The sequence below is a fragment of the Rhinopithecus bieti genome, unplaced genomic scaffold (assembly GCF_001698545.2).
Source record: "Rhinopithecus bieti isolate Rb0 unplaced genomic scaffold, ASM169854v2 scaffold_62671, whole genome shotgun sequence".
NCBI lineage: Eukaryota > Metazoa > Chordata > Mammalia > Primates > Cercopithecidae > Rhinopithecus > Rhinopithecus bieti.
The window spans coordinates 92,788-120,240 of NW_016824251.1; the positions used below are offsets into that span (position 1 = coordinate 92,788).

The 27,453-nt window shown below is 34.7% G+C and overlaps 1 protein-coding gene across 1 annotated transcript in view; it reads left to right on the forward strand.

Moving 5' to 3' along the window:
* The window catches only part of IBTK (inhibitor of Bruton tyrosine kinase), an 83,523-nt gene that overhangs the window by 38,308 nt on the left and 17,762 nt on the right, over nucleotides 1-27,453 (forward strand). The window contains 15 exon segments of the mRNA XM_017862208.1: nucleotides 109-711; nucleotides 1,951-2,037; nucleotides 3,170-3,252; nucleotides 3,340-3,377; nucleotides 3,840-3,936; nucleotides 9,691-9,792; nucleotides 11,990-12,107; nucleotides 13,138-13,198; nucleotides 13,904-14,025; nucleotides 14,364-14,380; nucleotides 14,383-14,475; nucleotides 18,164-18,312; nucleotides 19,968-20,131; nucleotides 22,731-22,823; nucleotides 23,397-23,540. Of these exon segments, the coding sequence (XP_017717697.1) occupies nucleotides 109-711; nucleotides 1,951-2,037; nucleotides 3,170-3,252; nucleotides 3,340-3,377; nucleotides 3,840-3,936; nucleotides 9,691-9,792; nucleotides 11,990-12,107; nucleotides 13,138-13,198; nucleotides 13,904-14,025; nucleotides 14,364-14,380; nucleotides 14,383-14,475; nucleotides 18,164-18,312; nucleotides 19,968-20,131; nucleotides 22,731-22,823; nucleotides 23,397-23,540 (1,971 nt within the window).

A 27,453-nucleotide genomic window follows, 5' to 3' on the forward strand; every position in this document is an offset into this window, starting at 1 on the left:
TCTAAATACTGTTTAAAAAATTGCATTTTAAAGGAAAATTGGCTAGGTATGGAAAAGGATTTCCTTCATTTTTTTTTTAAGCATAATTTGTTTTTATCTTGTTTCTAGCCTTTATGAAATTCCAGCTGTGTCCTCATCATCCTTTTTTGAAGAGTTTGGCAAACTGTTGAGGGAAACAGATGAAATGGACAGCATTCATGATGTGACATTTCAAGTTGGCAATAGACTCTTCCCTGCACACAAATATGTTTTGGCAGTGTGTTCTGATTTTTTTCAGAAATTGTTTCTTTCAGATGGTAATACTTCAGAATTTACAGATATTTACCGGAAAGATGAAGATTCTGCAGGGTGCCATCTCTTTGTGGTAGAGAAGGTTCATCCTGACATGTTTGAATACCTTTTACAATTTATATACACAGATACTTGTGACTTTTTAACTCATGGCTTCAAACCAAGAATACACTTAAACAAAAACCCAGAAGAATATCAGGGAACTCTGTATTCTCATTTGAATGAAGTGAATTTCCATGAAGATGATAACCAGAAGTCTGCATTTGAAGTTTACAAAAGTAATGAAGCTCAAACAGTTAGTGAAAGGCAGAAGAGCAAACCTAAATCTTGTAAAAAAGGAAAAAATATTAGGGGAGATGATCCTGTAAGAATGTTGCAAACTGTTGCAAAGAAATTTGGCTTCAGTAATTTGAGTAGTAGGTATGATTTCTCCTTTATATCTGTTCCTGTACGTCATTCAGTCCTCCTTTAAAAAATTTCCCACCCTTTTTTCCTTGCTTTTCTTTTCTTTCCCCCCCCGCAGTCACCTCTCACTTGTTCCATCCCCTTCTCCTCTCTTTCCCCTCCCTTCCTCTCTCTCCCTTTCTCCTTACCCCTCCTTTTTTGAGGGAGGTACGTGGATGTGTCTTTCCTGCATTTGCTGGCAGAGCTATCTCTGGGACTTCTTGGATTACATTAATGGATGGGAAAGCTGTTGTTGGGTTTGAACTCTGGTTTGGTTGGATTACATTAATGGATGGGAAAGCTGTTGGTGAGTTTGAACTCTGGTTTGTGTATGTAACAGGGATCTGGAGTGGCAGGCAGTGTGGTATGCTGGAAAGGTCTTTCAAGTTAGACATACATGTCTCTTAGCTTTATTATTCCTGGCTGGGACAATTTTCTTTCTTTTACCTCAGTTTCTCAATATAAGAAATGGGAAAGATAATATTTACCTCATATTGTTGGTATGGTTTTGTCATATTTAAATTGCCTAACACCATAGTATCATATTATGAATCAGATTATTTGAAATTCTCTCTTTTTTTAAGGTATTTATGTTGCTTGTGGCAGTTAAACCTTAGTTGTAGGGTGGAAACAGAGGAGGGGGGTGTATCATGTTTTCTGTTTAGAAGTAATGAAGGGGCCAGGTGCGGTGGCTCACGCCTGTAATCCCAGCACTTTGGGAGGCTGAGGTGGGCAGATCACCTGAGGTCAGGAGTTTGAGACCAGCCTGGCTGACATGGCAAAACCCTGTCTCTACAAAAAATTACAAAAATTAGCCCCGCATGGTGGTGAATGCCTGTGGTCCCAGTTACTGGGGAGGCTGAGGGAGGAGATTCACGTGAACCTGGGAGGTGGAGGTTGCAGTGAGCTGAGATCACACCACCGCACTCCAGCCTGGGTGACACAGTGAGACTTCATTTCAAAAAAAAAAAAAGAAAAACTTTGTGCTATGGCTTTGATTGTCTTTTGTCAGTAATATTTAATCTATTTTGAATTCTAACTAAAATGGAAGGAAAAGTATGATACTTCTTTATCTCAGAGTAGGGGTTCGTTGAGATACTTTAGGATATAGTATTATATTTAGGTGTTAGCTAATTTGTTGGATTTTTTGTTGTATGTTTATTTTTGTAAGGGAATTATATATATCAGTTGTTAATTTTTATCTTTCCTTGATAGGTTAGATGGAGTCAGATTTGAAAATGAAAAAATTAATGTTATTGCCAAGAAAACTGGTGATAAACTGAAGCTAAGTCAGAAAAAATGGTAAGGAAAGGAAGATTAACATTTCATCTCTAGATTTTGGCACTTAAGTGTGGAAGCAGATCTCTGCTTACCCACATATGAAGCAAAATGTATAGGTAGATACCCTCTTACCTTTTCTAATATTCTGCATTTCTGGAAATGTTGGGGAGCTGTTGAAGAAAATTGATAAAATATTAACTGCTGAAGACATCAAAGGAGCTTTTTCTTTCCGATGACTCTCCTCTAATAGAGAGAGGAACTTTTAATTTTTATTTTTTCTTGCCTGAATTTTGTGCCTTGTTATAGTTAGGAAATGTTGTGAGCCCCGAAACCAAATTAATTATATCTCTTCATCATTATGATTATTTCCTTTAGTATAAAAATGTTTAATAATAAATATACTATTCTAAATATATTGTTAAAAAGTTTTATTTTTAGGGCCTGGTGTGGTCGCTCACGCCTGTAATCTCAGCTCTTTGATGGGGCCGAGGCGGGAGGATCACCTGAGGTCAAGAGTTTGAGACCAGCCTGATTAACATGGTGAAACCCTGTCTCTACTAAGAAAGTACAAAAATTAGCCAGGCATAGTGGCGAGTGCCTGTGATCCCTGCTACTCGGGAGGCTGAGGCAGGAGAGTCGCTTGGACTTGGGAGGCGGAGGTTGCAGTGAGCTAAGATTGCGCCATTGCACTCCAGCCTGGGTGGCAGAACAAGACTCCGTCTCAAAGAAAAAAAGTTTTGCTTTTAGCTATTCATACTTTCTGTGTAAGTGGAAAGGTTTTGGAGAAGGATAAACTGTGGAGTTGTTTCAACTGTGGTTGGCCCAGATTAGCTACTACAAATAAGTGAATTACAGATACTTAAATATGATATCACTTAGTATTATTAACAGTTTGTCTGAAATTAGAAAAAAAGGAAAATCAGAAAAATACTTTTTGAATATTTGTATTTGACTCCCTTTTCAAATACTGTCTTTAAGGCCCTTATTTTCCCTAAGGTGGAAGAATAAGAAGTATTTTATTGTATGTATTCCTGCAAGTTATTTATTCTCTGCCACCTTTAAGAGAAAATCGAAAGTTAAGCCAAATCCTATAATCTTTTTCATTAAATATGTAAAGAAATTGCACTTGCTTCAATTAAACATTTTCTTCCAGTTCATTTCTGTGTGACGTGACCATGAAATCAGTGGATGGAAAGGAATTTCCTTGTCATAAATGTGTTCTTTGTGCTAGACTTGGTAGGTGTACTTTTTAAAGCTGCTAATTTATTTGCTCTATTATTGTTTCACTATTCTTATTGCATTGAACTTTTTTTTTCCTCTTAGAATATTTTCATAGTATGCTGAGTAGCTCATGGATTGAGGTAAGATTTAAGTAAAATGCACCTAGGTTGGTAACTATGTTTCTTTATATTTTGTGGAAATTATGTAGTAAAGAAATTCAAAATCAGAACTCGATATTTTAGTTCAGTTTTTCATTTATATTAAACTGTATTTATGCTTGAGGCTGCTGGAAAATAGCAACTCTTAGAATTCAAAATTATTGCCAAGAAGCTACTTAAATAAAAATTTCCCCATTATTATTTAGAAATGTACTAGGAACACCACTGTGTTTCTTGTTTTCTGAATTTTTTGTTCCTTTTTCATGTTGTGTTTTAAAATTAAATTTAATATTATTTTAGCCATGTGTTTTGTAAATTTTATGTTCTTTCGCATTTGATGTGATTTCCTGTTCAGAGTGTTTTGTACCAATAACCCAAATTAGAATGTAATATTTTATTGTTTACAATGAATTATTTTACTTTATTTTGTCTTATTTTATTTAGGCTTCCAGTTGTGCAGCTCTGGAAATGCCAATACATTCTGATATATTAAAAGTTATTTTGGACTACCTCTATACTGATGAAGCTGTGGTGATAAAAGGTATTAATAAGAGTTAGGACATTGTAGATACTTCAGATATAATGCAATAATGGTAAAATCAACATGAATCTTAATTTCTAATGAACAAAAGCCATCAATAAAGGCATAATTTATTTTATTTTTAAAATATTTAATTTATTTTTTATTATTTGTGGAGACCAGGGTCTTGTTATGTTGCCCAGGCTGGTCTCAAACTCCTAGGCTCAAGGGATTATTCCACCTCAGTCTTCCAAAGTGCTAGGATTATAGCGTGAGCCACTATGCCTGGCCAATAAAGGCTTAATTTAGAATAAGCAATAGGAATGATTGCTAATAGTAAAGGAGCAGAAAAAGAAGGTTTTCAATACCCATGTGAAAATGAACTCTTTGAGAATTAGTGATCACTTCGGCAGCAAGTATACTAAAACTGGAATGATACAGAGATTACATGGCCCCTGTACAAGGATGACATGCAAATTTGTGAAGCGTTTCATTAAAAAAAAAAAAGGGAATTGTATGTAATGGTTGAAATTAGATTTAGCAGTTCAGTTTCCAACTACTTCTATGATGGAGATGAATGAATTGACAACAGGGATAGTTTTGACAAATACTTACGTAAGTTCTTTCTTACTTGTTTTTCCCCTTTGTGGTTACACATCTTGAAAGAAACAGATTAAAAATTGTACCAAAATTTATGAAGAGAGGTCATTTATATACTTTGTTAGGCAAAACACTAACTTTCAGTTACAAGGTATGTTTAGTCATTGGAGTGGTACTGGATGTTCTGTCATATTCCATTAGTTTGTTTAACTCCAGCTGTATATTGGGGATTATAAAAAAGTGAATAGACCTTTTTCCTATATTCAAGAAACTCAATCTAGTGGAGAAGACAAGCATATAGAAAACAAATGTAATCCAACAGAGTAATTCTCTAAAAGCTGGTACATTTTAAGAAGCTGGCCTCTGAGTCTGCCTAGGAAATCTGGGTAGTCTTGTAAAGGAGATAGAGTTTAACTGAGGACAAGATTTCTGAAGATTTGTATACTTAAGAATAAGATAACTGAGACATGGTATGTTTTCTCTACTTCTTTCATTTCTTTTAAAATCGAGAAATTATTTGCATGGTAAAACTTATACTTTTAAAGAATACAATAAGTAGTTTTTAGTATGTTTACAGATTTGTGCAACTATCATCACTGTATAATTCTAGAACATTTTCATCACCCCAGAAAGATACCTTGTACCCATTAGCAGACACTTTCCACTCTCCCTCATCCCCAGTCCCTAGAAAACGCCTATTATGTTTTCTGTCTCTATGGATTTGCCTATTCTGGACATTTCATATAAATATAATCAAACAACATGCGGCCTTTCGTATTTAACTCATTTTACTTAAGTACGGTGTTTTAAATTTTTTTCTGTGTTGTAGCAGGTACCAACACTTCGTTCTTTTTTATTGCCAAGTAATATTTATTATGTGGATATAACACATTTATTCTTCAGTTGATGGATGTTGTGGTTGTTTTTACCTCTTGTCTATTAGGAATCATGCTGCTGTGAGCACTCATGCCTAAGTTTTTGTGTGGGCCTATGTTTTCATTTCTCTTGGGCATATACCTAGAAGCGGAAATGCTGGGTCATATGTTTAATTTTTTAGGAACTGCCAAACTGCACAGTGGCTAGCTGTACCATTTAACTTTACCACTGACATTGTGAGGGTTCCAGTTTCTCCACATCCTTGCCAACACTTACTAATATCAACCTTTTTTATTATAGCCATCCTAATGGGTGTGAAGTTATACAACATTGTGGTTTTTTTAATTTATATTTCAGTAATGACTGGTGATGTTGAACATCTTTTCATATGCTTTTTGGTCATTCGCATGTCTTCTTTGGATACATACTCACATCCTTTGAACACTTTTTTTCTCAATTATTTGTTTTTTTAAGACGTTGCAAGAGTTCTTTGTATATTCTGGATATTAGTCCCTTATGGGATATATGATTTGCAAATGTTTTTTCTCCTCTGAATTGTTTTCATTTCCTTGATAAAGTATCCTTTAAAACACAAAACTTTAATTTTATTTTATTTTGAGACAGGGTCTTACTCTGTTGGCCAAGCTGGAGTGCAGTGGCATGGTCATGGCTCACTGCAGCATTGGCCTCCTGAGCTCAAGTGATCCTTCCCACCTCAGCCTCCCAAGTAACTGGGACTACAGCTGTGCACCACCATGCTGGTTAATTTGTAAACAGTTTTTGTAGAGACAGAGCCTCCCTATATTGCCCAGGCTGATCTGGAACTCCTGGCTCAAGTGATCCTCCTGCCTCAGCCTCCCAAAGTGCTGGGATTACAGGCAGTTGATGATACCCAAATTATCTATGTTGACTTGTTACTCATGTTTTTGGTGTCATATCTAGAAATTCATTGTCAAATCCAAGGTCATGATGATTACCCTATATGTTTTGTTTTTTCTAAGAGTTTGCCCTTTTGATTAACACCCCCCCCCCCCCGTCTTATTAAGGTATAATTAACAAGTAAAATTATGTATAGTCACAGTGTATAACATGATGCTTTGAGATATATATATATAATATCTATGTTTATATAGAGAGAGATAATTACCACAATCAAGCTAATTAGCATATCCATCACCTCACATAGTTACTTTTTTTTTTGTGGCAAGAGTACTTGAGATCTAGTCTTTCAGCAAATCTCAAGTATGCAGTACATTAATATCAGTGTAGTCACCATGCTGTATATGAGGTCTCTACATCCTATTCATTCATCTTATAACTGTAATTTTGTACTCTTTGACCAGTATCTCCCCATTACCCTAATCCCCTGACCTCTAGTAACCACCATTCTTATTAAGTTAATTTTTGCATTTGTTGTGAGGTATGGGTCCAAGTTTATTCTTTTACATCTGTATGTCCTATTTTTCAGTACCATTTGTTGAAAATACATTTGTTTTCCCATTGAATTGTTTTAGCATCTTTGTCAAAAATCAGCTGACAATAAATTTAAAGTTTTATTTCTGTACTCTTCAATTCTATTTCAGTGAACTTTGTTTATGCCAGTATAGCACTATCTTGATTACCATTGCTCTGTTGTAAGTTGTGAAATTGGGTAATGTATGTTTTCTTACTATGTTCTGCTATTTCAAGATTGTATTGGCTATTTTGGGTTTCTTGAATTTTCATGTGAATTTTAGGATTAGTTTGCCAATTTCTGCAATAAAGGCAGCTGGGATTTTAATACGAATCACATTCAATTTGTAGATCAGCTTGGGGATTATTGCCATTTTAATATTTAAGTCTTATAATCCATTAACACTAGCTGTCTTTCCATTTATTTAAGTCTATTTATTTAAGTCTTTAATTTCTTTTAATGATTTATGTAGTTTTCAGTGTACAAATCTTGCTCTTTCTTAGTTAAAATTATTAAGAATTTTAATGCTATTTTAAATGGAACTTTTTTTAAATTTTATTTTTGGGTTGTCCTTTGCTGGTATTTAGAATTACAATCGATTTTTGTATGTTGATCTTATATCCTGCAACCTTGCTGAACTTGTTCACTAATTCTAGTAGTTTTTTTAGTGGATTCCTTAGGATTTTCTATATGCAAGATCATGTCATCTGCAAATGGAGATGGTTTTACGTATGCCTTTCCAATTTGGGTGTGCTTTATTTCTTTTTCTTGCTTAATTGCCCTGATTAGATGAATCTCTAGTACTCTGTTGAATAGAAGTGGCAACAGTGGTCATCCTTTTCTTGTTTCTGATCTTAGGAAAAAGCATCCAGCCTTTTTACTTGTGGGTTTTTTGTAGTTGCCATTTATCAGGTTGAGGAAGATTATTTCTATTCCTGGTTTATTGAGTGTTTTATCATGAAAGGATGTGGGATTTTGTCAAATGTTTTCTGTTTCTTAAGATGGTCATGTGTTTATTATACTTTATTTTGTGTATTATATTGATTGATTTTCATATGTTGAATCATCCTTTCATTTTGGATTTATTCTGCTAGGTCATATTATATAATTCCTTTTTATATGTTACTGGATTTAGTTTCATAGCATTTTTTGAGGATTTTCACATCTTTAATTGTAAGGGATATTGGTTTAGTTTTCCTGTGATGTCCCTGTCTGTTTTTAGTATCAGCATAATATTGGCCTCCTTGTCTAAGTTGGAAAGTGTTCTTCATCTTCTACTTTTTGAAGAGTTTGTGGAGAATTGTATTAATTTATCTTGTAATAATGCATCAATTGTATTATTCATCTTTAAATATTCAGTCAGATTAACCAATTAAGCCATCTGGTCTTGGAGTCTTCTTTGTAGAAGGTTTTTGATCACTAATTCTATATCTTTACTTACTGCTAATTGTTTGCCCCCAGATAAAAGGCTGTTGTCACTGGGCAAGCTTTGAGTCAGGTCAAATAAAGATAAGCATTCTAGTGGGATTTTCCGGGAACTAGCAGACAGGTCAAATAAGGATACTATTGCTCTACAACTGTTCTGTCTTCTTCTGTGGCTACTAGGCTGTCAATGTGATTCGCTATGATAATGGAGCTGTTGGTTTTCAGTACTGCTGTGGAGGAGGGGAGAGGAAGATCTGAATAGGAAAGGCTGTAGTGTCCCAGATCCCACTGTTCTTAACAAGATTCAATTGCTTTTCTTAAGTAAACACTTCCTAGATTATTATAAGCTTTTGGCTGATTTCAGAATTCTGAAAAAGTTGATTATGACAATTTTCCACAGTTGTCTTACTGTTTTTTATTTTTAGAGGAAAGAATTAGAAGTTCTTAGTCTGTCATTCCTAGTGACTTCATCTTTGCCTCGTATTTTAAAGCTCTTTTCTATTTCAGATTTTTTTCTTCTTAGTCTTTTTTTCCCCTTTCTTCTCTTTCTCTGTTGTTGTTATTTTTTTCTTTCAATTTATGTTGTTATTTTGGCAGTGGCTCAGGGGTAAAAAGCCATTAGTAGTACTTAGGACCAAGAAAGTTGTTTTTTTTTTTATTTTTTTGAGATTGAGTCTCACTGTGTTGCCCAGGCTGGAGTGCAGTGGTGTGATCTCGGCTCATTGCAACCTCTGCCTCCCATATTCAAGCAATTCTCATGCCTCAGCCTCCCCAGTAACTGGGACTACAGGCATGTGCCACCACACCTAGCTAATATTTGTATTGTTAGTAGAGATGTGTTCACCGTGTTGGCCAGGCTGGTCTCAAACTCCTGGTCTTAAGTGGTCCGTCTGCCTCCACCTCCCGTAGTGCTGAGTTTACAGGCATGAGCCACTGCATCTGGCCCAACAAAGTTGTTTTAAATTAAGGAACTCCTATAGTTACAAAAAAGCACTCTTAGATGATAAATTTTGTTTTAAAAAAGCATAAGAGCATTATTTCCCCACCCTATATATATTAAGTGTGATGCTGAGATTTGACTTTTCCCTCTTTGTATTAGTTTGAGAAGTGTTTTTCTAACAACATGTGAGATTATAAACAAGTCAGGCATTCTAGTAGCCTTCTAGACTGAAATGATCAACTTAAGTTGGCCATTTTGTGGTCCTAGTGTGAGACCAAGACATTTTGGTGTAATTTTATCAGCTTTCTACCTAAAAAGTAGAAATATATTTTGATGTATTTACTTTTTATTATAGTTGCCCTTTCAACATTTAGGAAATAATCTTAAATTTCTTTTCTAGTGTCCTCATTACTTCAAATTTTTTTTTCTAGATATAATGTATGCAAAGAAAGAGTGATGCTTGTTTTCTTTCTTTTTTTAGAATCTCAAAATGTAGATTTTATTTGTAGTGTTCTTGTGGTGGCTGATCAACTTCTCATAACCCGGTTGAAAGAGATTTGTGAAGTAGCGTTAACTGAAAAACGTGAGTAATTTTGAATTTGAGTATTAGTATGTTTTCAGGTTCATCAAGGATTACTGTACTTTATTGACTTTATGATTCCATGTATGGTAAAATAGACCATTTTTTTGGTACCATGAAAACTTGCCAAAATATGTAAATTACTACATGCCATCATTTGTAAGTGAACTTTTATTGTAGAAATATGTGAAAGTATATACAACTTAGAATTGAAATGTAATATTTTTATTGAAATGTCATAAAACCTTGAAGAATAAAGATGGTGTCAAATTTATTTGCTGATTTCCAGGGTGAGAGTTCGAAAGTGAAATTTTCCTACTCTTGCCCTGATCTTGGCTTTAGGTGTTTTTAGCTACCCATTTTCTACTATTTGCAACGATTTTTTAAAATTTAACTTTCCCATTATATATCTGAACAAAGCACATCTCTTTTTTTCTCGAACTCTTCTTTCTTACTCTCTTCATTATTTTAGTTAATTTCATGGCTGTCCTCCTGAACATGCTACTTTGAAATCCAAAATTAGTTTTTCTTTGTATTTTGGTCCTGACACTCAAATTCATTCAGCTGTCAAAACTTATTCCTCTTAACTGTGTTGGTCACATTTCGCCTACCTTTGGGTTCTTACTGTCACTATGCAGTTGAGGTCACTGTTATCTGTTCCTTCTGTGTAGTGTCACAGTAGTGTTTTAAGTGCTCTTTCTCCTGTCTACTTCTGTTTCTTTAAGGAAGCAGTTATGTCTTCCCCCATTTACATATTTATAATTGCTTACTCTAGAGTAAAGATTAACTTTCCTTAGCTTCCACATGACAGCCTTTCTGGCTTTCTAATCTTATATCTGTTCTGCTTCATTGCTACTTCAGGAAGTGTGAAGGGAATTCCTGGCAATTTTTTTCTAGTTCATACTTGCTAGGAGTTTGTCTTGGCTTTGGCATTTTAGTTCTCACTTTTCTTGAGCTCTATGGACTATCTACTCCTTTGTTATTAAATAGAGAGCAACAGCCCTGATCTTTTAAGCAACAAAAGAAAAATATTTTAAAATGAAGGACACGGCATACAACAGGTATAAGACGTACATATAAGTGATATTTTACACTTGTACAGTTGCCTTTCATGGTCTTCCTCAGGGTTCTTTCATGGTTCTGGCTGCACAGTTGCCTTTATTAATTCCTTGATGGTTCTAGATCCTAGGAAAAGGAGGCTACCACTTCCTTTGGTCTCTGATGATTAGGAATATGTGGATACTTGTTCCCAAGTGAACAACTCTAAAGAAGTTTTTATATGATCTGACTTTATCATTTCTTCCATTTCTGTGTTCATCATTAGTTGAAAATGTAGGTTAGTCAGGAGTGAGACAGAGACCGTTATTGACTGCAGCAGTTGCAACTTTTGATAGAATTACAGGGGAGAAAGAAAAAGAAATGCAAGAAACCAGATGTAGAAAACAGCTGTGTTCCCCCATTGGCTGGTACTGATAGAGTCATTAAGAAAAATAGTGGAGGGAACAGGAAGCTGAAAGTTACCTGTTATGTAGGTAGAATATTCTGGGAGAGTCTCTAGGAAAATGGGTACTTTATATATAATGTTACTAGGATTGTAACTAAATCCAGAATCTTTTGCACAGTATATCAGATTTTCACTGGCATGAAAATATGGTATGATTGTGATGTACATATTTTCAAAATACATATATATTTATATACTTCATATATATATAAATATACCCACATAAATTCTGATAGATAACTCAATGTTAATATATTTTATAGAATTATTTCATTAGTTTTTCTTAGTTTTATATCGTTTTAGTTTTATGGAAGAGGGAATAACTGCTATGTAAGTGAAAAGGAAAGTTGTTCATTAATGAAAACTTTTTAAAAATACTCAGAAAATGTTAGGTGGAAGATTGTCAGTTCTTATGTGTTTGCTTTTGGGTGGCACTATGCCCCTTCTGTATTTTGTTTTGCTTAGAATATTCTTGTGTGTGAGCTTATTTTTCCTCATAGCCAATCTTTTGAAATTATTTTGGCATATTGGGATGGAAGAATTACATATTTGCCCCAGAATTGACTTATTTTTGGCAATAATTTTTTTTCTTTATTCTAAATGTTCAAATCTTAGAGCTTTAGACATAAATGTATTTTATTTTGCTGTGGTAATGTGCCTTTTATCTAATTTTGCAAATCTTTTCTTTCTTTGTAGTTACCCTGAAGAATGCTGCTATGCTACTGGAATTTGCAGCAATGTATAATGCAAAACAGTTGAAACTGTCTTGTTTGCAGTTTATAGGATTGAATATGGCAGCTTTACTTGAAGCAAGGTAAGTAAGGTACATGTGTTGTATGATTGTTGCAAAAGGAGATATTTATATATGATAGCAGATATTATTAGTGATTTAAATGTGAACAGTGATGTTTACCTGGATGGAAAGAATTTGATAAATGCTGATGATTTAGAAGTTATGTACATTTTAGAATTAGAGAGCTCTTGAAAACTTTTGAAAGTTTTAACAGTGACCTTTTAAAATGAAATAAATTTATACTTTTAAAAAATATAAAGTCAGAGTATTTTACTTGCTATAAAATCATTGGCGAGAACAGGAGAACATAGAAATTTGAGATTAGAGTTCCTGATGTCAGTTTTATTTTAAAGCTTCATTGTGTAGTTTGTTTTATATTTTACTTTAATAGTAATGACTGTTAACTGTATGCTAGACAGTGTTCTAAAAGCATTACATAGAGTCATTTATTTGATTTTTATGAAAACCTTCTGAAGTAGAGAAGATTCTCTGTACATTTGTTTATAATAGTTGCTTGAGGCTGCGTGTGGTGGCTTATGCTTGTAATCCCAGCACTTTGGGAGGCTGAGGCAGGTGGATCACCTGAGGTCAGGAGTTCAAGACTGGCGTGGCCAAGATGGTGAAAACCCTATCTCTAATAAAAATACAAACATTAGCCAGGCATGGTGGTGTGTGCCTGGTAGTCTCAGCCACTTGGGAGGCTGAGGCAGGAGAATCACTTGAACCCAGGAGGCAGCAGTTGCAGTGAGCTGAGATTGCACCACTGCACTCCAGCCTGGATGACAGAGTGAGACTCTGTCCCCCCCCCCCAAAAAAAAAATTGCTTGAGTTTTATTCAAGATATTTGTGTAATATGTTTGCTTTTCTGTTTATTTGAAATACGTAATATATAACCACATCTATTTCCAAGTTTGTAGCAACTGCTATATATGATGCTTAAAAAATAGCTTTGTTACTTATCTGGCAATATGAAATATCTACATATGTGAACATCTTGACAGTTATCAAGTAACTTGAATCTTAAGATAGAATTTTGTATCCTGTATCTTAGGTCTCTTGATGTTTTAAGTGATGGTGTTTTGAAGGATCTTTCTGAGTTTTACCGGAAAATGGTAAGGTTTATGTTTTAAGATTTTCGTGGCTATAATATTACCAGCTTAAAGCAGTATATTAGATCAGACTTATCAATGGAATAGTTTCCTAATGACTTCAAGTACATTAAGATCTTTTAAAACTGAGGCTATAGGATTCCTTTACAGCTCTCACAGATAAATATGATAATCAAAATTCAAGATATTTAATAATAAAGTTAATATTAATTTATTTATAAATGAAAGTTACTGAAAGCTTCAGAGTGAGTCTTTTGTTATTTACCAAAGGTCAAGACAGTGCAAAAAGATGAATTCATATGATCCTTAAGAAGTGGATTACTCTATGTTTAATAATAAAGTGGAGCTTTTTCTAAAGTTTCTTTCTTTGGCAGGTTTATGGAATAAAGTTTTTATTCAGTTGAATCAAAATTTAACCCACTCTTGTAAATTTCAGAAGTTATTGAGCATTTAAGGCTGTTCTACTCAATGTCACCAAATATAAAAAATGGAATATCTTACATAATTTAAAAAACATCTTTAGGCTGGGTGTGGTGGCTTATGCCTGTAATCTCAGCATTTTGGAAGGCCAAGACGGGAGGTTCGCTTGGGCCCAGGTGTTCCAAACCAGCCTGGCCAACATGACAAGAGCCCCGTCTGCACAGAAAACAAAAACAAAAACAACTTCACAGATTTTGTATTTGAAAAGTGATATCTTCAATTCTGCAGATTCCAGCAATGGATAGAAGAGTCATTACACCATATCAAGATGGACCAGATATTAGCTATTTGGAAGTAGAAGACGGAGATATCTTCTTGAAAGAAGAAATAAATATGGAACAAAATCATTCGTAAGCTCTGTTTCCTTGTTTTTTTTTTTTTCTTTTCCTCCTTTTCTTCTTTCTTTTCTCTATTGTGTCCCTTCACTCTCATCTTGGACATGTAATACTTTTGTGTTGGTATTGGAAGACGAAATTGAGAAATTCTGACATAAGAAATACGCATTTATGTTCATTCTTAACTTTGGTATAATACAAAGTAAATACATACTTAATATCTGTAGGTCTAACAAATTTAAAATATAAATATTTTAAAAAGTAACCTTCAGGTTAAACATGTTGGGTTAAATAAGTGCATTTATCTTAGTTACATCCCTAAACTCTGCTGAAAGTATGTTTGCTTTTCCTAGGGAAACTATGTTCAAGAAGGCAAAACTAAAGCTAAAAAGAAGCCACGTAAACGTTCAGATAGTTCTGGAGGTTATAACCTTTCAGATATTATTCAGAGTCCATCATCTACAGGTTCGTGGAAAGTGAGCATGTATTTCCAGTTCTAATCTTGTATGTCTCTATTCATATATGTCATCTGCTGAGGCTACTGAAATAAACAGTCCTTATGGAGGTACCAAAAGTGATAGTTTATTATAAGTACTCCAGTTGAAGTTTGCTCTGGGAGCACAAAAAGAGGTACCCAAACTAATCTGAGATCAGGGAAGTCCTCTTAGAGGAAAGCAGTGCTAAGCTGGGTCTTGAAGAATGAAGTTATCTAAGAAAAGGAGGCAGATAGATATGTTAAGCAAAGGGGGCAATGTGTTCCCAAGCTTAGTAGCGAGAGAAAGAGTTGCACATTTCTTGTGCATATAGTTCAGTATAGGAGATAGGTTGGATAGGATCAGATTTTGGAGACTCTTATATGCCAAACTAAGGAGTTTGTGTTTTAGTCTAAAAGCTATGGGTGGCCGTCGATGATTTAAAACAGGATGTGACTGGATGAGATTTGTCTTTAGAAAGACCACTCTTTCCAGTAGCATAGGGGTTTAGAGGTTGGCAAAACATGACAGAGATAACTATTATCATGTTGATTCAATTTAAATGTGTCAGTACTCCAAGTAAGATGCCATTCGTATGCTTAAGGAGGTTATAATCTGGTAGCAGAATATAAAATATATTTAGGCATTATGTGAGCCTGTTTGAAAGTAAAGGTCAGGTTATGTAGTTTTCTAAAATATTTTCCCCAGTTTTTTATTTTGAGAATATTTAACTTACTGAAAAGATGAAAGAAAAATACCACAAACACCTATGTACATTTTATTCAGATTTATTGTTAACTTTCCATTACATTTGCATTTTCTTGCAGACTCTTTGTCGCTTACTGTCTGCTCTTTCCTCCATATGTTATATATATACACACACACACACACAATACAGAGACTTAAAAAAAATTATTCCACTTGGAATAAGTTGTAGACATGATCCTTTTCCTGTAAATACTTGAATATGAATCTTTTAAGATGGTAATACTCTTATACACAACCACGATACCATTATCATACCTAAGACAATTGACATTAATTAGTCAATTAGTGTAATTAGTATTACACTCCATATCCACATTTTCCTAATTGTTGACAAATGTTTTTATAGTCTTTTTTTTTTTTTTTTTTAACATTAACAACAAAAAAAATAGTATTCTATCAAGGTTCATATTGTCTTTGCTTATTAGTGTCTCTTTAGTATAGTACCCCTGTACTTTTTTGTTTTTTGTTTTCTGTTTTCCAAAAGGTCAGTCCAGTTGTGTTATAGATTGTCTCACATTTCAGATTCATCTGATCTAGATTAAACTATATACATTTTAGTAGTTTCTTCAGATAAAACATGAAGTGTGACTATAAAATAATGAGACTACAGTATGGCTTTCAGAAATGGTAGGTTACTCTTGTCTATAGCACTAAGACATAACCTAGTACAGTTTCTATTAACAGTACTTCATAGTCAATCAGCTGTATATAAACAACTTTGAAAAATAGAAGAGTACATTGTTTTGTGTTCCTTTGGGAAAAAAAGCTGTTAGGCAGGGCAAAGAAGAAGGATTTTTTTTTTATGCTTACTGAGATGCTTTAGATTAAGTGCTTGATATGTTCACTAAAGCTCAAAGGAATGTCAAGAATAGTTTTAGATAACATAAATATATAAAAAGGATAGTTAATATGCCTAAAATTTATTTATGAAGCACTGAAAATAGGAATCAGGAGACCTAGTAAATGGGAAAGCTATATCTTAGGACGTTTCTAAATTTAAACCTCTGTGATTTTGTGTTCTCTGTGTTGTATGAATTATCGTTAGTGTTTAGAAGGAGGCAGGGGTGGATTGATGGAAGGATGAATAATGGATAGACAGTCTTGAAAGTAATGATTTGCCAGTCACCTAAATGACTTAGGGAAAAGCAGATATTTACTTTGTTTTAAATAATGTTATTGTTACCATTTGTGTTAGAATCTTAGAATTTCAGAGCTAGAAGTGACATTATGAATAATGTCAAATAAAATAATTTATGTCCCTTACTTTAAACCTAAGGAAACAAGCTCAAAAAACATAAGTGATGTGAAGTAGTAACCAAAAGAAATAAAATTTGTTCTCTTGATTCCAGGTCCATATTTTCCTGGTGTACTGTTCTTTCTGTGACCAGGATATCTGTAGTCAAAGATAACTAAAAGGTCAAATTTGATTGGAGGCCAAAAAAATCTGTTAAGGAAGAAAATTTGAGTATGATGCCAATTTCATCAAAGACGGTTGCGTAATAGCTTAATGTTTGTGTCGATCTTAAAGTTAGAAAAACGACATTCGGCGAAACTGTTTTTGACCAGAAGTAATTGTTGGCCACATTAATTGTCCTCTTTTTTCTGGATTTATTTCTAACTGACTTTTGAAAGTGTTCTAATATTAGATGTATTCTCTTCGATGAAAATTTGCCAGCCTTAAAAATATTCAAAAAGAGGCAAGACGTGGTGGCTCCCACCTGTAATCCCAGCACTTTGGGAGGCCAAGGCAGGCGGACCACAAAGTCAGGAGTTCCAGACCAGCCTGGCCAATATGGTGAAACCCCATCTCTAGTAAAAATACAAAAAAAATTAGCCAGGTCTGGTGGTGCGTGCCTGTAATCCTAGCTACTTGGGAGGCTGAGGCAGGAGAATTACTTAAACCTGGAGGCAGAGATTGCAGTGAGCTGAGATCACACCACTGCACTCCAGCCTGGGCAATAGAGTGAGACTCTGTCTCAAAAAAAAAAAAAAAATTCAAAAAGATTATGTGGAAAAAAATGTTTAAATATTCTTTCCAAATTGCAGTGATAACAATGAAAGGAACACTTAGCTTGTTAAGGTGATTTACTTTAAAGAGAACAATGTATAAGAGACAGTAGGTTTTAAATCAGTTATACAACTTTTAGTTACAACTTAGATAACATCTTTATTTTATAGCTTATTTTGCTGCTTCATTTAGATTCTAATAAATTTGAAATGTGTGGAAATGAACATGTGAATCTAAGCAAAAGTTTGAACCTGGATACCAGGTGTGGGATGAGGCCAGGCATTTAGCTTGCCTAAGAGAAGAAATGATACATACATTTCATAACAACCCTCTTGCTTCAAGTGAGCTCAATCACCAGAGATTTCAGGGAAGAACACACTTCAAACAGGCCACAGTCGTCTTCTGTGGGAGCCTCTGCTATTGGGTCAGTCAGCTGGCTAAGTGAGAGGCAAAAAGGCCACAGGTTTCCTCCCATATAGAATGAAGCTACCCTCCTCGCTTAGGTGCAGAGACCACTGTACCAAGAGACAGATGAGAAAAGGAAAAGAGGTCTGGACTTTAATTATTTTCCCTTTCTCCTTTGTCTCTTAGGCGGACAAAAATATTTTCAATCACTTTTTAAAGCAGATCCAAAGAACTGTCTTCTTCAGGTTCATTACACAGTTGGTGTGTGATTGTAATGAATAAAACTATTGTTTTATAATCTCTTCCATTTCAGTTTTCCACTTAGACTGATTTCTTTCTCCAGTTAACTTAAATTATTAAGATTTTTATACCATAAATATAATTTGAATGTTATTAAGTCTGGATAAATGAAAGTTTTTAGCTGTCTGATTCACTGAATGTAATGCATATATGTTTAATGCATATGTGTTTAAATTTTTTTTTTAATTTCATGTTTTAGGATTGTTAAAGTCTGGTAAGACCAATTCTGTGGAATCTCTTCCAGAACTATTGACATCAGACTCTGAAGGAAGCTATGCAGGAGTGGGTAGTCCTAGAGATTTACAGTCCCCTGATTTCACTACAGGATTTCATTCAGATAAGATTGAGGTTTGTTTTTTGAAGCACTGACTCCTTACCTTCAGATTTTAGGTTTATAGATAGTTTGTCTTTAATATTTCCTTATTTTTGCCCTAATTTTAAAACAGTCTCCAGGTTGGTATATAAGAATCACACAATATAGTGTTAGTTTTCTTAAATTTGCATAAGATTTCTAGTTTTAGAGATTTTAATGGCAGTTTTAAGCCCTTTATGGTGTTATTTCTAATCTTTATGCAATGAAAATATGTTGATGTAAAATGTAATACTGTATAGACATATTGAAAAAATATATTCATAGCTAAATTATTGAAATTTATCTTGTGAAATGTCAGTTAACATCAGTTAAAAATTGTCAAGGCAAATGATTTCGAAAATAAGCCTGCTTTCAAATTTTGCAGTCTCTTTCCTCCAAGGTATTAACTGGAGCAAAACAATTTGGAAATGATTGAGTTCTTCTCCTAATCTAGCACATTAAGCTGCAGGATTCCTAGCGTGTGATCAACTCTGGGGAGGGCATTTCTTAGACACTCCTTAAAATTTGATTCCATAGTTGTTAACCTATTAGAGAAAAATGTGTAACTGAATAGAGATAGAGTCACTTTTCCGTAACCCTTACACATCCACAAAACAGATCGGAATTCCTAGGAATTCATGAGACAACAGAAGTTAACCCTTTCTTCTTAGAGTCTTTTAGGCCTCAAGGATTGATTTGATTTTTTTTTTTTTTTTTTGGGACAGGGTCTCTCACTCTGGTTGCCCAGGCTGTAGTGCAGTGGTATAGTATCAGCTCACTGCAGCTTTGTTTTCCTGGGCCTAGGTGATTCTCCCACCTAAGCCTCCAGAGTAGCTGGGATTATAGGTGCGCGCCATCACGTCCAGCTAATTTTTTTGTATTTTTGATAGAGATGGAGTTTTGCCATGTTGCTCAGGCTCGTCTCGAACTCTTGGACTCAAGCAATCCACCCACCTCAGCCTCCTAGAGTGCTGGCATTACAGGTGTGAGGAACCGCGCCCCGGCAGGATTGATTTTTTTTAAATGTAGAATAGAAGTTTGGGGGCAATTTATATTCACACTAAGGTTGTTCTGTAAGACAACTGAGGTTTAAAGGAAGGCTCAGGGCATATTGTGAGTGATCTGCAGTAACAGAAGAATCTATCCTGGAAGTAGACATACCATTTTAATAACTTCCTTGACGTATTACAGTAACAGTAGTTTTAGGGTTCCTTTCAAGGTGTCAGTATTATTTGACTTTAATTTTATTCACAGTACTTTACATCAGAGTGAGTTATATGACATTTATACAAAACTTTCATTTTGTTTCATACTCAAGCCATGGATATTAATTTTAAAATTACTGCTTCATGTCTTATTTGTACAACTATTACATGTTTACTATTTGTGTAGAGATTTAATATGCAAACTAGTTCTCCTAAAAATTATTCTCAAAGCTCATAATAATTCGGTTATAGTCAATAATGTGATTTGAGAGTTGGCTAAGGCACAAAACTGTAGAAGAACATGATTTGAAAATACTAGATGGCTTATTGTCATAAGATTTTACTCTTCATTATAATGTAACTAATATTTATTAAGTACCAGCTATGTGTTAGTTACTGTTCTAGGTGCTCACTAACTTCTTTTATTTTTTTTTTTCTCTCCCCAGGCGAAAGTCAAACCGTATGTTAATGGTGCATCTCCTGTGTATTCTAGGGAAGATTTAAAACCGTGGGAAAAGTCACCAATACTTAAAATATCTGCTCCACAGCCCATTCCCAGTAACAGAATTGATACTACCAACTCTGCCAGTTGGGTTGCTGGTTCCTTCAGGTAGGATTTTTATTTTATTCTGTAACTATTAGTTTGAGAAATATCATTCATTTTTAATGCAATTTAAATTTTTAGTGATGAACATTTAAGAAATATTAATATAAATTTCTAATGTACAGAAAATTGCCTAAATGCCTACAAATTGCTAACCAACTATAATAGGCTTCCCCCCCACCACCAACCCCAGGCAAAATTTAGTTGCCTTTGTATTATCATCAGTGAATAGTAGCAAATACTATGTTTTACATATATAGAGAGAAACTTAATATCAGCAGTTATTTCTTAGATAATATATATATTGGTTAAAAATGCCACACAGGAAGACCATTTTGTCAATCATAGACTTTATCTCTTAGAGTATGTGAAGGGGTATTTAAAATTTCACAAAATGTGTAACTATTCAGTTAATTTTCAGAGGATATTAATTTAATGTTATACTATCCTTTTAACTTGCCTATATTGTATATATATTTTTCTTTTATTTAGAAAAATCAAATGAAGGCTGGGCCCGGTGGCTCATGCCTGTAATCCTAGCACTTTGGGAGGCCGAGGTGGGCAGATTCCCTGAGCTCAGGAGTTTGACACCAGCCTGGGCAACATGGTGAAACCCCATCTCTACTAAAATACAAAAAAATTGGCCAGATGTGGTGATACACACTTGTAATCTGAGCTACTTGGGAGGCTAAGGTGGGAGAATTGTTTGAACCTGAGAGGCAGAGTTTACAGTGAATCCAGATCGTGCCACTGCACTCCAACCTGGGTAACAGAGCAGACTCCATCTCAAAAAAAAAAAAAAAGTCAAATGAAGGTGCAGGTGTAATTAGAATGTAGTATTCTTTCAAAATGTTAATTGAGCTTGTGCTTCATGTTTATATGCCTACAATGGTTGATAAAGTCTAAAACTGTTAATTGACTTATGGATTATCTTATCATCTGGACTATTTAATTATTTTGAAATAGGCTATATTTTGCAGAGTTGGAACAAAGATTATGATGTTCCATTTTATATGCTTCATGGTTTAAAGTTTAGTTCAGAAATTAGTTTCTTTTTTTTTGCTTAAGTACACAAATTTGTGCATATTTAATATGTGGGAACATCTGGCAGCATCTTCTGATTGCTAATGTTAGGATATTTTGTTAAACATGTTTTAAAAATAGCTTGGTCCACAAGATAGATTAGGCTGTTTCAGTACTATGCTCATTGACAAAATGCTTAACAATAGGCAATAAACGTTCTCAATATTAACATATACACAAACATTTCTACATTCATTCTGAAGTATTGCCTAGTGTAAATAATAAGTAGAATTTGTTTTTGATGAAAGAAAAAAAGTACAGGAAACAGGTTCCCCTTTAATATGAAATAATATGACTTTTTTTTTTGAGACAGAGTCTTGCTCTGTTGCCCAGGCTAGAGTGCGGTGGCATGATCTCAGCTCACTGCAACCTCCACCTCCTGGGTTCAAATGATTCTCCTACCTCAACCTCCCGAGTAGCTGGGACTACAGGCGTGTGCCACCGTGCCCGGCCAATTTTTGTATTTTTAGTAGAGATGGGGGTTCACCATGTTGGCCAGACTGGTCTCGAACTCCTGATCTCGTGATCTGCCCACCTCGGCCTCCCAAAGTGCTGGGAATTCAGGCGTGAGCCACTGCACCTGGCTGACTTATTTTTATCTGTAGTGTAGATTTCATTTAGGTCAAAAATCACCTTTTTTTCTTTTGAGGCAGAGTTTCGCCCTCATTGCCTAGGCTGTAGTGCAGTGGTATGATCTCAGCTCACTGCAACCTCTGCCTCCCAAGTTCAAGCGATTCCCCTGCCTCAGCCTCCCAAGTAGCTGGGATTACATGCACCTGCCACCACCCCTGACTAATGTTTATATTTTTAGTAGTGATGGGGTTCTACCATGTTGGCCAGGCTGGTCTCGAACTCCTGACCTCAGGTGATCCACCCGCCTTGGCCTCCCAAAGTACTGGGATTACAGGTGTGAGCCACCACACCTGGCCAGAAATCATCTATTTCTAATGATCATAGAATTTTTTCCTTATTATGGTATAACTCCCCCTGGTGGGTCTCCAGTATTGTTTAGTATCCCCAAGTTTTTCTATTAAATGTTTGTTTTGTTAATATTAAACAGTAGAATGAGTTTTGTTTGTTAAAAATAGAAAGGAAAGAGTATAATTTTCAAGCTTCATTCAACCTAAAGGTAAGAATTTAATTAGAACTTTGGTGAGTTTTTCTGCCTAATTTAGTTAAGAATCTTTCTATTGCTTGGCTTTTTTAGAAAATGTTTTTTTTTAATATAGGAATTTCAGTTATATCACAACATTAGGACTTTGGATACATAGTAGTTGTTATTTGTATATGTACTATATCACTTAACATTATGACTTTGGATATATATTAGTTAATATTTATATGTGTGTATATAAAAGTAGCTTTTACTCAAAATATCCTTTTTGAAGCTGGCTCACAGCTGATAATTCTAAATTATACTCTGACTATTAATCTCACATTTCACTTATGGTTTCAGTGAAGTTAGGCGTTGGGCTTTATAGGTAAATGAATGCCTTGCAAAGTAACCTTTTATGTCTTTTAGTCCAGTCAGCCCTCCTGTTGTGGATCTCAGAACCATCATGGAAATAGAAGAAAGTAGACAAAAATGTGGAGCTACACCAAAGTCACATTTAGGGTTGGTTAAAAAAATTATAAAAGATCATTTCATGTTATATTTCTGCCCTAAGAATTGGATAGACTTATTGCATCTTTCCTATTATTTTTCTGCATTTGATGTTATAGTTAATTATACATCCTTTTCTGGGCAATTTAGCCTCCATAATATTATTTCTTAAATATGTGCTGAAGATAAGAGTTGAGTTAATAGTCCAGCTCTTGTAGAATACAATATTGCATCCCAGAAACTTGACTCTAAAATGATCATTGTGGACTATTGGCTACAAAAGCCAAAGAGTTAAGGCTTGTGATGCAAGTTCTTGAAGTTTGTAATATGTTGGAGGGCTCATATGTAGCTATTACTTGATCATTGTTAGTATAAACTGATATTTTCATTGTTGAAACTTGTGAGCATTTTGATCCAATAATGGCAAAATAACATCAAATAAATAGAAAACATTATTATTACCAGTAACCTTTATTAAGCAGAAATTAATGTTAATTGATTTAATTTCTAGCAAAATCATTTCTCATGGAATTAAACTTTGTCAGAAGAAACCACTGAAACTAATTGTTTTAATTTAATTTCTAGCAAAACAGTTTCTCATGGAGTTAAACTTTCTCAGAAGCAACGAAAAATGATTGCATTGACTACCAAGGAAAACAATTCAGGAATGAATAGCATGGAAACAGTTTTATCTACTCCTTCAAAGGCCCCCAAACCAGTGAATGCATGGTATGCTCTTATTTTTATTAGAATTAATATAGATCTGTGCATTTGCTTTTAAGGTAGTACTTGACTTTTGAGTTCCTTCCTACTTCTAATGTTTCTAAAGTCTTTTCAAATATTTCATCTCCCCTTCTGTTTTCAAATTAAAAATTGAAACTTGGGAAGCAAACACTTTTTTTGTTGTGTTTATTTTCTTTTAATTTGGGGTATTTTGACGTACACGTCATGATGACGTACATCATCATACACTTCAAAATGTGGATATATTTTCATATATAATTTCTTCTTGATATTCTAATTAAATTTTCTTGCTAAAGTGATTTAAAATTTAATTTTTTAAATTTTTATAAGAAATTAAATATATCAGACACATATAAAAAGAAAACTTTATACTATGCTAATTTTTTTGTCCTTCTGCATGCTGCATAAATATCTTTACATGATTATAATCATAGCTTGTTATTTTCACTTTTAAAACAACTTAAATGTTGTGTTTTCATTTTCTCCATTGGAATTTACATAGTGGCAGTATTGGAATAATCTCCAAAGAGGTCAGATATAATTTTGAGGTGTGTAAAATAGGTTGTACTCCAGCTTCCCTTCCATCCTTCCTTTTCTTTGTAACTTAAAATATCTGGAAACCAGTACTGGAGAAGTACATGGAGAATGTGAAGCCTTATGAAGAAATAAGTAGAACTCTCTTTCTCTCACAAGAATTGTCCAAAGCATGGTTACTGAAAAAGTAAAATAAGAGGTAAGAACACCCAAGGAGAAGATAAAAGAGTGCAAAACTGGAGAGGATGAGCTTAGCAGAATTTTAAAATTTATCAGTATTTTTTAAGCCTCTTCTAAATGTAAGGAACTGTGCTAGTTTCTGATGATAAGGCAATGAACAAGACAGATTTGACCATTACCCATGTAGGGTTTATGATATGACTGCTGCAACACTGAGTTGTGCTTTCTTTGAACAAAAATATGGAAAATCCAAAAAGGGGGAAAAGTTATTGGAACCACTATCATGTACTAAATTGCAGTTTGAGATAATTAACTAAGCTCATGATGAAGCTTTGGACTTGGTAATATAGCTATAACCATGCCATCAATCACTTTCCTTAAGCAAAAAGTGAATGAGTGAAAGTTGTTTCACTTATTTTTTTGAAGGCATATTCTTTAGAGTCCTGTGTCCTTTTGAGATCTGAACTGGATCTTTTCCAGGCTTGCTAAATATCTGTCATCTTGAGATTTTCTTTAACTGTTGTCTTACAGATCTTCTCTTCTCTCCAGTGTTTGATCCCCAGTTTTCTTGATCCTGTGGCTTTCTATTTCTTGATACACTCCTTGTTTTGATGAATCACAACCCAGTAGGTTTCTGATAAAGGATGGATAGGACATATATTTTGGAGCTCGTATATTCATGAAAATGTTTTATTCTAGCCTTCATTCTTCTTGACTGATAGATGGGAACGAGATTCTAAATTGGAAATCATTTGGAGAATTTATTCAATGCCATTTAACTCCTAAATCTTATGTTACCTCCTGTTTTCCACTTTTTTTTTTTCTCTGAAAGTTTATAGGGTCTTTTCTTTATCTCTGATGTTCTGATATTTTACAGTAATATAATGTAGGTCTTTTTTGATACGTGCTGGATACTTGGGCTTTTTAAATTGGCAACAGCATGTCTTTAAGTTCTATGGAAATCTTATGTAATGTTATATTACTTTGATACTTTTCCTCCTCACTGTTTTCTCTACAAATCACATTAGTCAGATATTAGTCCTCCTAGGCCTCTCTAAATTTCTTACTTTTTCTTTTTTTTTTGAGATGGAGTCTCACTCTGTTGTTAGGTTTGAGTGCAGTGGTGGGATCTCAGTTCACTGCAACCTCTGCCTCCCAGGTTCAAGTGATTCTTCTGCCTCAGCCTCCTGAATAGCTGGGATTACAGGTGCCTACCACCATACCCGACTAATTTTTGTATTTTCAATAGAAACATGGTTTCACCATGTTGGCCAGGCTGGTCTCGACCTCAAGTGATCTGCCTGCCTCAGCCTTCCAAAGTGCTGGAATTACAGGTGTGAGCCACCACACTTTTTCTTTTCTATTGTCCACATATATGCCTTCCAATTCTACTTTCTGGAACATTTGCCTGACTTTTTTCAACCATTAAAATCTTTATCAAGAGGTTTTTTCGGTTTGTTTGTTGATGATACCTTTTTCTATAGTATTCTGTTTAATATTCTAATGTTGAAGATCTCTGTACTCTGTAGACATTTTCAGTCTTCAGTATATACCCAACAGAAACATACACACATATGTACCACACAACATGTATAAGAATGTTCATAATTTATTATTTGTAATAGCCCAAAATGAAAACAACCTAGATGTCTATCAGCAGTCAATGGATAAATTATTTTTATAGTAGAATACTACAGAGTAATGAAAAAGAATAAATCATGACTAAATACAACAGTGTGAATGAATCTTACCAATATGATATTGAACAAAAGAAACCACTCAACTGAAAAAAAAAAAGAAAGCTAAGATTAATTTACACCCATGTTTTATTCATTCTACCTTATATATATTTTATTTTATTTCATTTTGTCAATTTATTGATTAATTGTTTTCTCTTAAGTTCTGATTGGAAGCTCTGTGTACCTGTGTGGTACAAGTAGACTGATAGGTGTGATTATAGGGTAACGTATCAGTTTCCTTAGGGACCCCCGAATCTCCCCATATGTAGGTTATCTCCCCATATCTTTTCTCCTTGGTCTCTTTAGTCTGTCAGTTTTTCTAAAGAGCAGCCTTTTAATTTTTTTTTTGCTGGTAAGGTGTACATTTGGTTGCTAGCATTCTGGAAGCATATCTCAGTGTAGGGAGGTTAGAGCTGGGACTGAGCTTGTCACTATTTGTAATAGGTTTTCACATTTAGTGTATAGACTTTGTACACAACAGTTCACTCCTGCCGTCTTCTATTACTAGTGACTTTGAATCAAATTTTCCTTCCGTCAGAGTAGAGGAGATGTAGTCATGTGACCATACAGAGATAGGGAGTGCATCTGGCACTCTGAGCCCCTCCTTAAATAAACTGAAACAATTTTCACATTTTCATCCTCATGTCGACTTCAGGATTCGATACATACTCTGTCTCCAGTATATGCCCCTTTCCAGAGTTCTCAGTTTCCCTCCTTACCATCACCCACCTGATGACTGTTAGTTTTTCTTTTTGTCCACTAGGTGACATCAGTTTTATCATTCCATCTCTTTTGCTATCCTTCAAAAATGTGTTGCTATTTTAGACTGCCATTGTCCTAATAGCTTATTATTTTTGCCCTTGTGGGTTAATACCTTTCTGATTACTTTGCTGTACACTTTAGGATTTCAGAGGAAGGTATTCAAGTGGTCATTTATCTGAAACTTCTGACTAATTTTCAAACACAGGAAAAATTTTTCCTTGGTAATTATTAGCAACATGAGCTTAGAGTGCCACATTGAAGGGACTATCTATCCAAATTTTAAAAGGAGTCTATTATGGCATATTAAGGAGAATTCTAGGAAGATGGGAGGAAAGATGCCATAAATTTTGACCCAAAACATAGGGTATTTTTCTTTGAAAAGAATTTGGTAATTATCTGGGTGGGCATGATGGCTCACGCCTGTAATCCGAGCACTTTGGGAGGCCGAGGCAGGCAGATCACCTGAGGTCAGGAGGTTGAGACCAGCCTGGCCAACATGGAAAAACCTCATCTCTACTAAAAACACAAAAATTAGCTGGGCATGGTGGTGCATGCCTGTAATCCCAGCTACTTGGGAGGCTGAGACATGAGAATCACTTGAACCCAGGAGGTGGAGGTTGCAGTGAGTTGAGATCATGCCACTGCACTCCAGCCTGGGAGACAGAGCAAGACTCCATCTCAAA